The sequence below is a fragment of the Sinocyclocheilus anshuiensis genome, unplaced genomic scaffold, assembly GCF_001515605.1.
Source record: "Sinocyclocheilus anshuiensis isolate Anshui unplaced genomic scaffold, SAMN03320099.WGS_v1.1 scaffold481, whole genome shotgun sequence".
In the NCBI taxonomy this organism is placed as follows: Eukaryota; Metazoa; Chordata; class Actinopteri; order Cypriniformes; family Cyprinidae; genus Sinocyclocheilus; species Sinocyclocheilus anshuiensis.
In genome coordinates this window covers 2,837,064-2,849,347 of record NW_015539907.1, presented here as the reverse complement: position 1 = coordinate 2,849,347, position 12,284 = coordinate 2,837,064, and the positions used below count along the sequence as shown (strand labels likewise).

At 35.9% G+C, this 12,284-nt stretch overlaps 2 protein-coding genes across 7 annotated transcripts in view; both read left to right on the top strand.

Moving 5' to 3' along the window:
• The first annotated feature begins 57 nt into the window (after positions 1-57).
• On the top strand, positions 58-4,939 carry paqr5a (progestin and adipoQ receptor family member Va). Of its 2 annotated transcripts, none has more exons than XM_016483272.1 (9): positions 58-297; positions 2,409-2,636; positions 2,795-2,922; positions 3,312-3,514; positions 3,625-3,751; positions 3,876-3,920; positions 3,998-4,094; positions 4,212-4,356; positions 4,492-4,939. In XM_016483272.1, exons 2-9 carry the CDS (start codon positions 2,583-2,585, stop codon positions 4,725-4,727), a joined length of 1,035 nt encoding a protein of 344 aa, XP_016338758.1. In that variant the 5' UTR covers positions 58-297; positions 2,409-2,582; the 3' UTR covers positions 4,728-4,939. The 2 variants fall into 2 exon arrangements, with proteins under 2 accessions (XP_016338758.1, XP_016338759.1); XM_016483273.1 differs by lacking the exon at positions 58-297 and adding an exon at positions 1,173-1,197.
• Positions 4,940-5,514: 575 nt separating this feature from the next.
• The window catches only part of kif23 (kinesin family member 23), an 11,317-nt gene continuing 4,547 nt past the window's right edge, over positions 5,515-12,284 (top strand). For 2 of the 5 annotated variants that reach the window (XM_016483267.1, XM_016483268.1), the window contains exons 1-15: positions 5,515-5,621; positions 6,125-6,191; positions 6,268-6,396; positions 8,089-8,194; positions 8,279-8,415; positions 8,496-8,608; positions 8,693-8,860; positions 9,523-9,635; positions 9,733-9,854; positions 10,877-10,979; positions 11,071-11,150; positions 11,230-11,349; positions 11,435-11,594; positions 11,812-11,973; positions 12,059-12,225. In XM_016483267.1, coding sequence (XP_016338753.1) covers positions 5,608-5,621; positions 6,125-6,191; positions 6,268-6,396; positions 8,089-8,194; positions 8,279-8,415; positions 8,496-8,608; positions 8,693-8,860; positions 9,523-9,635; positions 9,733-9,854; positions 10,877-10,979; positions 11,071-11,150; positions 11,230-11,349; positions 11,435-11,594; positions 11,812-11,973; positions 12,059-12,225 — 1,761 coding nt within the window. In that variant the 5' untranslated portion in view covers positions 5,515-5,607. Of the gene's footprint in view, positions 5,622-6,124; positions 6,192-6,267; positions 6,397-8,088; positions 8,195-8,278; positions 8,416-8,495; positions 8,609-8,692; positions 8,861-9,199; positions 9,245-9,522; positions 9,636-9,732; positions 9,855-10,876; positions 10,980-11,070; positions 11,151-11,229; positions 11,350-11,434; positions 11,595-11,811; positions 11,974-12,058; positions 12,226-12,284 lie in introns of all 5 variants that reach the window. The other 3 variants (XM_016483265.1, XM_016483264.1, XM_016483266.1) reach the window with 3 other exon arrangements.

Below are 12,284 nucleotides of genomic sequence, written 5' to 3'. Positions count from 1 at the left end.
TATAACAACAACAAAAAACAGATACTACAAACATCTGTAAAACAATACCACTTCTTTGATGGGCGTCGCGTTGTGCTTGTAGTGGGTGAATTCAGCGTCTTGGATACGGCGCCTTCATGAGAGTATGCTGGCCAATCACAGAAGCCCAGGGACCTACAGCTGACAACGAAAACAAAGAAAGGCATGTTTTTCCTCCCACTCTCTACTCATTGTCGGGAAGGAAAAAAATCAAACATTCACTGTATGTTGTTTATTCAGTTCACACACTAAACGTCGAAAGCACATATACATCTGAAGGTAAGTGTGCCAACGAACAGACTTGAGATGCATATCTATGTGAATAAAATAAAATATGAGGTTTTAATAAGTAGTAGGTATTTAGGCATTTTATGAGGTATATCATTGATTTGCAGTCAATTTTACAACCGTTGTGTAGGACAAATAATTAATTCAAGAATTTTGCCTGGCGAATTTGATCCAGGTGTTGTTCATCATGAGTGATGATCTTCACTTGAAACTAGGGATGGGCGATACCACTTATTTTGTTTTCGATACGATACCGATATTTTTCAAGGCAGTATCGTCTATATCGATACCGATTCGATACTTCTGAACTAAACTTTTAAATTATGAAATGTATTAAATTATTAAATTACTAAGAGTAAAATGGGTAATGATAAGCACTTAACTTTATGTTTAAAATGCATTTTTAACATTCAATACGCCTTAATTGTAACTTATTAGGTTATATTTTTGTTTACACATGGTTCAAATATGTTTTTTGTTTACACGTGATTCAAATCTATAAATACTACAGTTGAACTATGGTCACTTTAGTAAAACCATGGTTCATTTTCATAAGGGACTGCCAGTGACAGGCTGTTGCATGCATAAAATGCAACCTTTTTATTCTATTAACATTACAGAATAGAACATGACCAATATTATCTTTCTACGTTCGATTTAAATAACTGTAATTGCACAAACTATGTAGGCTACAATATTAGTTTGTTTATTGTGAAATAACTCTGTCCTTCTGTCCTCTGATAAGCATTGTTCAGGGCTGCCGTTCCCAAAAGCTTTAATGCTTTCTTATGATACTTTTGGGGAAATCAGCCCTGTTTGAATGCACTATCAGAAGTGAGTGAACGCGCTCTGTGATTGATTAGTTCTGTCTTGCAACATTTGCGTGTTCAGGTGAGCAGGAAAATAGTGCTATCCTACACAATTACTCGCTAACAAAGGTTATTAGTCCCATTCAATGCATATTGTACGCATTATTATTTTTTTGTTAAATAAACAAAATCACTGGTAAATAAAACACACCTTAGTATCGATATTTTTTGTTTGAGTATCTTTCGATACTTTTCGATATATCGATACTTCGGATCGATACGCCCATCCCTACTTGAAACGGTTTTTGTGCTTTGGTGTGTGACGGTCTAGAAGCGTTCCCACATTTTTGCTGTACACTAATCAAACCAATAATCACAATCAGTATTTGAAATGCATATGCTAAAAAACAATCACTGCTTTGAGTAAATGTACTGAAGTGGTTGGATTCACTAGTTAAACATTTTCTTCCACACATAAACCTGTATGCTTTAACTTTTTGTTCAGTGTGTTCTAGTGTCTTCAAGTTCAGTGTGTTCTAGTTCACTGTAGTTGCCAAAGGCAACAAAATGTACCTTATTGTTCACTATTTAATGATATTGCCCAGTGCAAGTTGAGTTACATTTACTTGTTATCTTCTCAATGTAAGTATTTTTGTGCTTTTTGCACATAACAACAATTAGAACCCAGTATGAGGTGTATTTATATTCAGGTATTCTATGGAATACATTTTTCCCCCACAATATGAGCTCTGATACACCAGTCATGTTATCTTTAGTATTTAACACATCCCTCTATTGTCTGTTGGACAATGATTAATCTATTGAAGGTTTTACAACCTAACAACAAAAGTGTCAAGTTACTGTACAGTATATCCAACTGTTAAATATATATGTGATTTTTTTCCCCTCAGCTCCCCTTCCCAGTCGAAATTAATGTTTTACTAACACTTGTGAACTTGAGGTAGAGATGGTGATTTTCAGGTAGCCGTTCTTCAGTCAGAATAAATATGAGAATAATAGGGTTTAATTATTAAATTTGTGTTTATTCAGGCAGGTAAAATTGCAGCCACAAGGTTTATAACTAGGGTTAGATATCCCTGTCTATTGCACTGCTGCTCATAAAGCTTTGTGAAAGACTGTTGTAGACATTTAGTTTCTCCATATCCAGTGTTTTGTTGAACAGCAACACATTCTTACATTTTAATTAGTTTTCATGTGTTTTTCCACATGGACAGCTTTATGTTTAAGATTTGTTGATTTAAAACATAATATTGAATTTGTTAACTCCCATAGGCACACTTAGGGAGGGGTTTTATAGAAAGATCCTGAGTTGGTGACTGGACTGTGAGATATTATAATAAAGAAGAACACTAAAGAGAAAAAGTCCAAAGCAATCACAGGGAATCAAGAAACTCTGTAGATGGCTGATGGTCTCTCCACCTTGTAACTGCTGGACCCTCCTCTACTATGCTCAGTCTCATCAAGCTACCTCAAGTGTTCACCATCAACCAAGTTCCAAAAGTACGTTTTTTTTTAATGCTGATGTTAATTTGCAAGAAATGTCATTGTTTTGCACTGAATGTGTTGTATACTTATCATGTCAGTCATGAACTTTTAAGCAGATACATTATACATAGATACATAATTAATAAATAAATACGATATTTGTTTCATTGTAGGTCTTCCACGAGGATGGCATCATTTCAGGTTATCGCCACCCATGCAGCTCTGCCAAAGACTGTGTTCTTAGTCTTTTCCAGCTAACGAATGAAACCCTCAATATTTGGACTCATTTTCTGCCTACATGGTAAATTATTTTTCAGCATTCAGCTTTTGATACATGTACATTAGCTAATGTTAAAATGAAGACAAATTTGAGAATTTAATTTAAGCTTCCTACAAGATTAACTTAATTAATACAATGTTAAATTCTTTTTAAAGACTGAACTCCAGATTACTCATGTACAGTAAAACATTAGACATTGCTGAAAATGTCAATATGTCATAGAGCCTTTTGCAAGATCAACTTAATTGTTGCCACATTAATTTATACTATTTATAGGGTGCTGAAAACTTATATTTACAAATATTAAAAATATAAAATACTTTTTATTGCAAGAGCATTGATACCTCTGTTACACTGCAGCTTTTGATGAATGCTTGCATTTTTAGAATGTAATGTTTTTTTTGTGCAAGGTTTTTCTTATGGAAACTGACAGTAGTACTAGTGCAGGATGACTGGCAGGATCCTTTCACCTGGCCCTTGCTGGTGTTCCTTCTGTCATGCTGCGTGTACCCACTCGCTTCCAGCTGTGCTCATACCTTCAGTACCATGTCAGAGAGGGCCAGGCACATCTGCTTCTTCTTTGATTATGGAGCACTCAGCTTCTACAGCCTCGGTTTGTAGAGAATATAACAGAACTAATGAGTAAATGTATATACTTACGTAATGTTTTTGTGACTGAATTATCCTAACTTTTTGTTTATTTGTGTATTTGATCGACCACAGGTTCTGCCATCACCTACTCTTCTTACTCATTTCCAGATAAATGGGTCAATAGCACATTTCACAAATACTATGTTCCTATAGCTGTTGTCAATTCTATTATCTCCACTGCACTGGCCTGCTACTCAAGGTAGGATTAGTAATCAATAAATCAAAAATTGGTAATATTTCTAACCTGCTTTGTGGATTTTGACCTGAGTGGTATTAAAATAGAAAAACAATTAAAAGACAAAACACTTGTATTTTTTTTTCAGACTTGGTTTACCATTCTTTCAGTATAATCATCACATCATTAAAAGGTAATGTCTCTTTTGCATTTTAATCTTGACATTAAAAAATGGTACATTTTCAGTAAATTAACTGTATTCTCTTTTAGTTGTTCTGGAAAATTAGATCAGAAACTCAGTAAATGTCTACGGATAATCGCCTTTGTCTATCCATATCTCTTTGACAACATCCCTCTCTTTTATAGAGTGAGTGTTTTGGGTTATTTTGCAAAAAATTGTACTAATTGTTTTGGCTGTGTTTGTATTGAATGTGACACTGAGCAAAGTTAATTCATTTAAAGTACTTTCTGCCTTCATTTATAGATCTTTGTGTGCGCTGGTGAGGGTTGCACTGTTAATGAAGCCAATACTGTTCACTATCAGCACACGTCATTGGCTGTCCTCACTGGCTTTCTTTTTGCCACACACCTGCCTGAACGCTTGGCTCCTGGCAGTTTTGACTACATAGGTACATCTACAGATCCCTGCATTCTCTTTAAACTAAGAATCATTAATTCAGAACATATGGCACTAGTGGGATGCTTTTGAAGCTCAGTAAAGTCTATTAATTCTAAACTGTGGTTCATTTATGCATCCTTCACAGGTCACAGTCATCAGCTCTTCCACGTGTTCGCTATTATTGGCACGTATTTCCAGATGACTGCCATCGAACTTGACATGGCTGCACGAAAGCAGTGGCTTCATACTCATTTGCCACCAGTCACCCTTTCAGACACTGTGGGAGCTGCATTCTTTAGTGTGGTCTGCGGCCTTTGTATAGTATATGGCTTCAGTCTGGCACTTTTCTCCACTAGAGGTGTAAAGGACAAATTCATTTGAATTGTGACATTTGATAAGGTTACTCAGGGCAGCTAAGTTAGTTTCCTTTAAAACGGAGTATATTGTATATATTGTAGCCATGTGTTCAATGGCAACAATTTCATGAAGATTTTATGTAAATTGGAAGAGTATAAGACTGTATAATTGGATTATTTTGTATGTTTGATTCATGTTTTTGTAATGAGTGTGTCATTTGTTTTCTCTACTACTAATCATGCTTAACATTTGCACAATTTCAAAGCACATTTCCATGTTCTTGAAGCACATGAATCAAACTATATTATCCTCGTTTTTACAAGTGCCTTTTTATAATGTCTTTTTGAAAACTGTAAAACCTTATGTGTACAATCTTTATCTTTCTTATAAATAAATCTTGTTAATATGTAAAGTTTTGTTATTTTTACTAAATAAAACTATGCAATGAAAACTATTTGATAGCTTTTATATATTTTTATAGAATATAACGTAGATTATATTAGTTTAGCCTATACAATATACGCTATATACATTTTTTTTGTATTAATACATTTATATATTAACCGTCAATACAATATATTCTATATACTATTTTTATATTAATACTTTTATATATTAACTATTAGACAAAACTAGACATTAGTTGCTTGTCGGCAGAAAAGCTTTGCATGTTGTTTTTCCTTGTTTATTTCAGTGTGTCGATGGATACAACCGGAAATTGTCAACAGCATATCAGGCTGAGCTTAGGGCGGGACATCCGGTCATCTAAGACGTGGCTGAGCTCGCTGATTGGTCACATTTGAAAAATCAGTTTCTGACGCAGTGGAGGGAACGTTTGTAATTCGGAATTTGTATACGGACAAGAAGGCAACGGCGTCGCGGAATTAAACTAAAACATCGCAACATGTTTAGGCAAGCGTAAGTGTTTTATACCTGTTTTGTGCTGTTGATATATTAGACCGATAACGAGTTATTAAACGTCCTTTATTAACTCATAAGCGAGTTTGTTTTCATATGAAAGTCTTTGAGTGGTTGTAGCAGACATTTCTTAACTTACTCGCCGCCCGTCGCGTCTATTTAACGTTATTGATCCATTGTTTGTACTTTATGCTTTGTTCATAATCCAGCTTTATGTTTTAAGTTTTCTGTTTATATTAGTAGTTTAATTATATGTTTGCCAATTATTATTATTAAATAACGATATGCCCCAAGCGCTTGGTTTCCTAAATGTCAGTGTTTCAATTCAGATATTAACTTAGTTAAGTAATTAGCTGTTCGCGTTTTCCTATTGTAACTTCTAAAACATAGTTTGTAGGTAACGTTAGTTAGAATTTTCTTTCAACCATAAGCATACTCGTTTTACTTGAACCATATAACGTTATATTTGTAGCTTGGTGTCTATTTTTTTGCTTTTGTAACAGGAAGGGCAAGACCCCCCGCCGCCCCCCTCCAAAAAAGCCTTCCAACAACCAGAAGGACCCTGTTGGAGTATGTTGTAACTTTTTGTTCACATTAGAATAATGAAAATCCTGACCAGTATATTCATTTGAGATGTGTTTGGCAGGTGTATTGTCGCGTGCGGCCACTGGGTGCAGAAGATGTGGAATGCTGTATTGAGGTTATAAGCAACACCACCATTCAGTTACATGCCCCTGATGGGCTCAAAGCCAACAGAAATGGTGAATTCAAAGAGGTGAGTGCCTCTCTGCTCTCATTTTGCCAATTAGGATTATTTAAAACAAGATTTTCTTCTTTGTCATGCCTCTCCAATACTGTTTGAGTTTTTCTTCTGTGCAACACAAAGGTGAATTTTGTAGTAGTTGCACTTTTCTATGTAATGAAAGTTTAAGAGTATTAGTTGGGTTGTCAGTGGTCAGTATGACGTGTTTGCACTTTTGAGTCTTATCTTTTCAATTAACTGCTTAATCCACTTTGCAAAACTGTGTTGTATCATTTTGTGATCTTGGGAAAGGTCAAGTTCTAGAACAACATGAAACCAAAACCATTCTTTTGAAGCCTTTGCAGGGTTTATGTGGGTCTTGGTGTTAATTTGCCCTTTCACAAATTAAGGCCTTAAATAGGTCTTGGAACAGAAAGTCTTAAATTCATAAATTTGTGGCATTAAAATTTGCATGCACGGCAGAAAATAAGTATCTTTCTCAGTGTTTTTGTCTTGTTTTTCATTACAAATATCCAAATAACCTTAAATCAAGTTACATTTACGTGAGATGCAAAATATCAAGACTTGTTTTCTAAAAAAAAAAAAAAGAGAGAAAAGGAAAAAAAAGAACATTAAGAGAATTTAAAGGGATAGTTCACCCAAAAATAAAAATTGTCATTAATTACTCACCCTCATGTAATTCCAAACCTGTAAGACCTTCGGTCATCTTCAGAACAGAAATTAAGATATTTTTGATGAAATCTGAGAGCTTTCTGACCCTGCATAGATGGCAATGCAACTGAAATGTTCCCAGACTTGGAAACGTAGTAAGGACTTTGGTAAAATTGTCCGTGACATCAGTGGTTCAACCAGAATTTTATGAAGATACGAGAATACTTTTTGTGCACTAAGAAAACAAAAATAACAACTTCAACATTTCTTCTCCTTTATGTCACTCTAGGGCGCCATTATGGAGAGTACCACGATGCATTGTGTTGTTTACGTGCGGAGGTACTCTCTATAATAGCGGAAGATGTGATTTTGGAGGAGAAGAATTGTTGAATAAAGTCATTATTTTGCATCTCATATGGACTGTTTTACCGATGTCCTTACTATGTGTCTGGGAACATTTCAGTTGATTTGCTGTCTATGCAGGGTCAGAAAGCTCTCAGATTTAATACAAAATCTTAATTTCTTTTCCATAGATGAACAAAAGTCGTAAGGGTTTGGAACGACATGAGGGTGAGTAATTAATGACAGAATTTAGATTTTTGGGTGGAGTATCACATTAAGCAAATTTCTGTTAATGGGGTATGAAATCTCTTTAAGTGTGTTTTTCTGAGCCTGCTGGCAGGTATTTGTTCTTGTTTTAATCAAACTCAGAAAACAAGGCATCTTATGTCATTTTGCTTAAGTAAATCTTTAAACATTTGTACTGGAAAACAAAGACAAAAATACTGAGGAAAAACATCACTTTTTTGCAGATAAAGTAAAAGTTATGGTTATATCCATATTGTAGTGGTTGGGAACAGAGGTATTCAATCCCTAGATGCTCCCTAGATGTTTGTTTACATATTGGTGTATTATGATCCCTTTAATTTATTCCTTAAACTTATTTTTTTTTTTGTCCTCAAGTCTTAAAATTGACTATCATAAAATGTGCAGAATAGTTGGAAACCAGTTAGGCTTTGTTGGAGTACTGAAATTAACTATAATTTCTTTTAGACACAATATTCCTTCAAAAAAGTGTTTGGAATTAAAACGACACAGGGGGAATTATTTGAAGATGTTGCCAAACCTCTAGTAGAAGACATCATTCACTGTAAAAATGGTAAATATACTTTTCTGTACACTTGTTGATTATTATTATTATTTAAAAACAACCCGACTGACTGCAGTTTTCTTCTTAAACTAGGTCTGTTGTTCACCTATGGTGTCACTGGCAGTGGTAAAACTTATACAATGACTGGCTCACCTGGTCAAGGTGGGCTGCTTCCGCGTTCACTCGACATGATCTTCAACAGCATCGGCCCCTACCAGGCCAAGAGATATGTAAGCAAATTCATCAAGTACATTTATTCCGTTATGTAAACTTTCCCATCCTTGAGCTATCTTGATCTTTCCCTCATCAGGTTTTCAAGCCTGATGATAAAAATGGCATGGAGGTGCAGAATCAGGTGGATGCGCTCTTGGACCGACAGAAGCGAGACAGCCAGACAACTGTACCGAAGACCCCAACAACAAGGTTAAAGTAATTAAGGTTACAAAGTGTACAAAAATCTGTTTTAAATTAAATAGTGAGTTTTTATATGCTGTTCTTGTTTTGTAGGCGAATTGACCCCGAGTTTGCTGACATGATCAGCCCAGTGGAGGCTTGTAAGGCAGATGGAGTGGATGAAGACAGCAGCTACAGTGTCTTTGTCTCTTACATTGAGATTTACAACAACTACATCTATGATCTTTTGGAAGAGACACCCATTGACCCAATAAAACCCAAGTAAGTTGGCTAAGTTTACTGTTTTACTGTGTTTTTGATCCAATAAATGCAGCCTTTGTCTGCATAAGAGCCTTCTTTCAAAAACCATTTTCAAAAAACTGTATCGACTCCGAACCATTAGTCTATGTAAAAATCTGTTCTACTTTTAATTGGGTGTATCAGTAGTACCAATTTGTGGGTAACCAATACTTTTTTTTTTTTTGCTTAAATGTTTTCTCAATTGAAATTTTACTTTGACAACTGACACACAGATTTTTTTAATTTAGTTCCATATTATTATTTTTAAGTAATATCTATGAACTTAGTTTATAGATGAATTGTATTTTGTTTTTTCATTAGGTGGAATGGTGCAGGCACACCTCTGAGAAACAACACTGAGTTCATGTACGTGGCCAGTGAAATCCATTCATAGATGGACTTGCTGCCTTTTGATAATGAGATTCCTTCCTTTGTGTAGCTGTACTACGCATTCTGTCTAATGCTTTCAAGTGCTTCTAGGGTGTCTGTGTCTGCTTTTGTCTTTGCTGTCTGTCTTGTGCTTTTGTTTTACTTGCTGGTAGGCGCCCATGCAGTGATTGAGCTTTGTTGCAATGTGGCTGATCAACTTGTTTTCCCTACTCTGTAAATACAGAAATGTTATCATACTGTGTTTCACATTTCAGACCACCCCAATCTAAAATACTGCGTGAAGATCAAAATCACAACATGTATGTGGCTGGGTGCACTGAGGTTGAGGTCAAGTCAACAGAGGAAGCTTTTGAAGTCTTTTGGAGAGGTAAGCTGATGTAGATGTTCACTTTTTTGTTTGTAATGTTTTGTTTGTAATTAGCACACAGAGCTATTGTATGAGATCTTTTGTTTTCTGAACACAGGTCAGAAGAAGCGCAGGATTGCAAACACGCAATTGAACCGTGAGTCCAGCCGCTCTCACAGTGTGTTCATTATTAAATTGGCACAAGCACCTCTGGATGCAGATGGAGACAATGTGCTTCAGGTCAGTGCTAATTCTAATGCCTTCAAGACTGTTTTTTTGGAAAAAAGAATTTACAAGATCTTTTGTAAATATGGCTAACTAAAAATATAATTAATACTAATGCAAAAAAGAAAAACATGCAGTGTTCCTGCTTCTGGTCTTGTTGCTGTTGTTTTCTTTTTTTTAATGATGTTTTTAGGGATTTGGCACCCCCTAGTGATAAAATGATTCAGAAATTTCACCTTAAATTTATACACCATAATAAGAGAGTCTGTCCTTGAGAACCTACAGTTTATGGGTAATTTCAGTTTGTAAATGCTAAGTCAGATAATGCATTTGGATGAATCATGTTTGATTCATTTGAAAGTGTTTTGAATTAATCATGAGATGTTAAAGAAATAGTTCACCCAAAGATAAAAATGATCTAATCACCCTTGTTCCAAACCCAGAAGACTCAAAGCTTAAAATATATTTTTAATGAAACTGGAATGGTTTCTGTCTCTCCACTTAAAGTCCATTCCACCGAAACTATGACGCTTTAACAGCTTCATTGGTTCTTGCAGAAGCTCAAACCTGTTTGTGCGGTACACAAGATTGGCTTCACTTTGCCATATTTTTACTTTGTGCATTGATTAATGCTCATATGTAAATAAATGCTTAAATTAAGTCTTTCATATGAAGTGTCACTTTGAAAACTTGAATAAATTAATCTGCTTGATTCATATGGATTTATTTTGCATTGTCTTTTGCAAACTCTTTCAAAGTTTTGTTGGAATGGAGGGACAGAAATCTAAAGTTTCATTTAAAAAAAATCTTCATAGAAAGGAAAACTTGAAATCGCATCATATGACCCCTTTAAAACACGAATGAAAATCTTATGAGTTTGGAACAAGGCAATGGGTGAGTAATTGATGGCAATTTTCATTTATGTAAGAACTACACCTTTACATGTGACATTTTGGCCCTACATTCTGAGATGTTGGGCTCTGAATTGTGACAGTAGAACCACTGAACAGCACTTATTGTTTTGTTCCCTTTTTCAGGATAAGAATCAGGTGAATGTGAGCCAGTTGTGTCTGGTGGATCTGGCTGGCAGTGAACGCACTAGCAGAACCCGAGCAGAGGGCAGCCGTCTCCGTGAAGCAGGTCAGGCAGCAGCACAAAGAACTACTTTTATTACCTTCAGGATTTCAGGGTTAAGTTTTATGAAGACCATATGGGTTTCTTTCTCTCACAGGCAACATCAATCAATCTTTAATGACTCTGCGCACATGTATTGAAGTGCTAAGGGAGAATCAGATGTGTGGCACAAACAAGGTATATGATACATTAACTGACCATGTGATTGGGTAAAAAGGTTAGAAACATCAAAGGCACTCTTGACTTCTGTCCTTAGATGGTTCCGTACAGAGACTCCAAAGTGACCCATCTATTCAAGAACTACTTTGATGGAGAAGGCAAAGTGAGGATGGTTGTGTGTGTAAATCCAAAAGCTGATGATTATGAGGAGACCTTGGTAAGATAATGGGTCAAAAGATGGAGTCTTCCTCAGATGTATTCTACTTGCACTGTGACATTTGGGTTTCTCATCTGTGATCTAGCTGGTGATGCGCTTTGCTGAGATGACTCAGGAGGTTGAAGTGGCCCGGCCCATTGACAGGCCCATCTGTGGCTTCGCTGCTGGTCGCCGACAGAGAAACCAGGCCTTCAAAGAGGAGCTTACCCGCAGGCTGGAGGAACGTGGTGGTCCTGTAGATGGAGGTGTGTGTGTGTGTGTGTGAACGAACTTGTTACATTCTCACAAAATGTGTGTTAACATTAAAAATGTGCAGTTTCTTTAACATGCAGAGGGGATTCCATACTAAAGTCTCATACGTTTTTTTTTTTTTTTGGGTAATGTCAATTATGTGATGTTTTAAAGTCTCATACGTTTTTTTTTTTTTGGGTAATGTCAATTATGTGATGTTTTCTGTTACAGAGTCTCCAACAGTATTGAACCAGCTGCTTCAGTCCTTCCCTCCACTTCCTCCCTGTGAGATCTCTGGGCCTAACGATGATGTTACACTGCCCAGACTCATTGAGGCCCTGGAGAAGAGACACAAGATTCGACACATGATGATTGAGGAGTACAATAAAACTGGTAAAATCATCACTTTATTTAGAGCTGTTTAAATGGTATTTCAAGTGCAATGTTTTTCCAAATTTGTGCCATGATTCTGTTTCAGCCAAAATGTTGAAGTCTGTGCTTCAAGAGCAGGACAGCAACCTGCTCTCCAAGGAGAACTTTATCCAAGAGCAACGTGGCAAGCTTGGTGAAAAGGAAAAAATGATCCAAAACCAGAAGAATGAGATTGATCGTCTGGAAAAGAAATCCAGGATGCTGGAATACAAGGTATTTGCACCATCACTGAATCAGGATAAAAAAAAAAAAAAATGGAATTAAGTACAATA

Excerpts from the sequence above, each read along its gene's own strand:
- paqr5a (XM_016483272.1), top strand. The coding sequence starts at position 2,583 with ATGCTCAGTCTCATCAAGCTACCTCAAGTGTTCACCATCAACCAAGTT. Across the intron at positions 2,637-2,794 it reads CCATCAACCAAGTTCCAAAA|GTCTTCCACGAGGATGGCAT; the intron begins GTACGTTTTTTT and ends GTTTCATTGTAG. Across the intron at positions 4,357-4,491 it reads TGGCAGTTTTGACTACATAG|GTCACAGTCATCAGCTCTTC; the intron begins GTACATCTACAG and ends CATCCTTCACAG.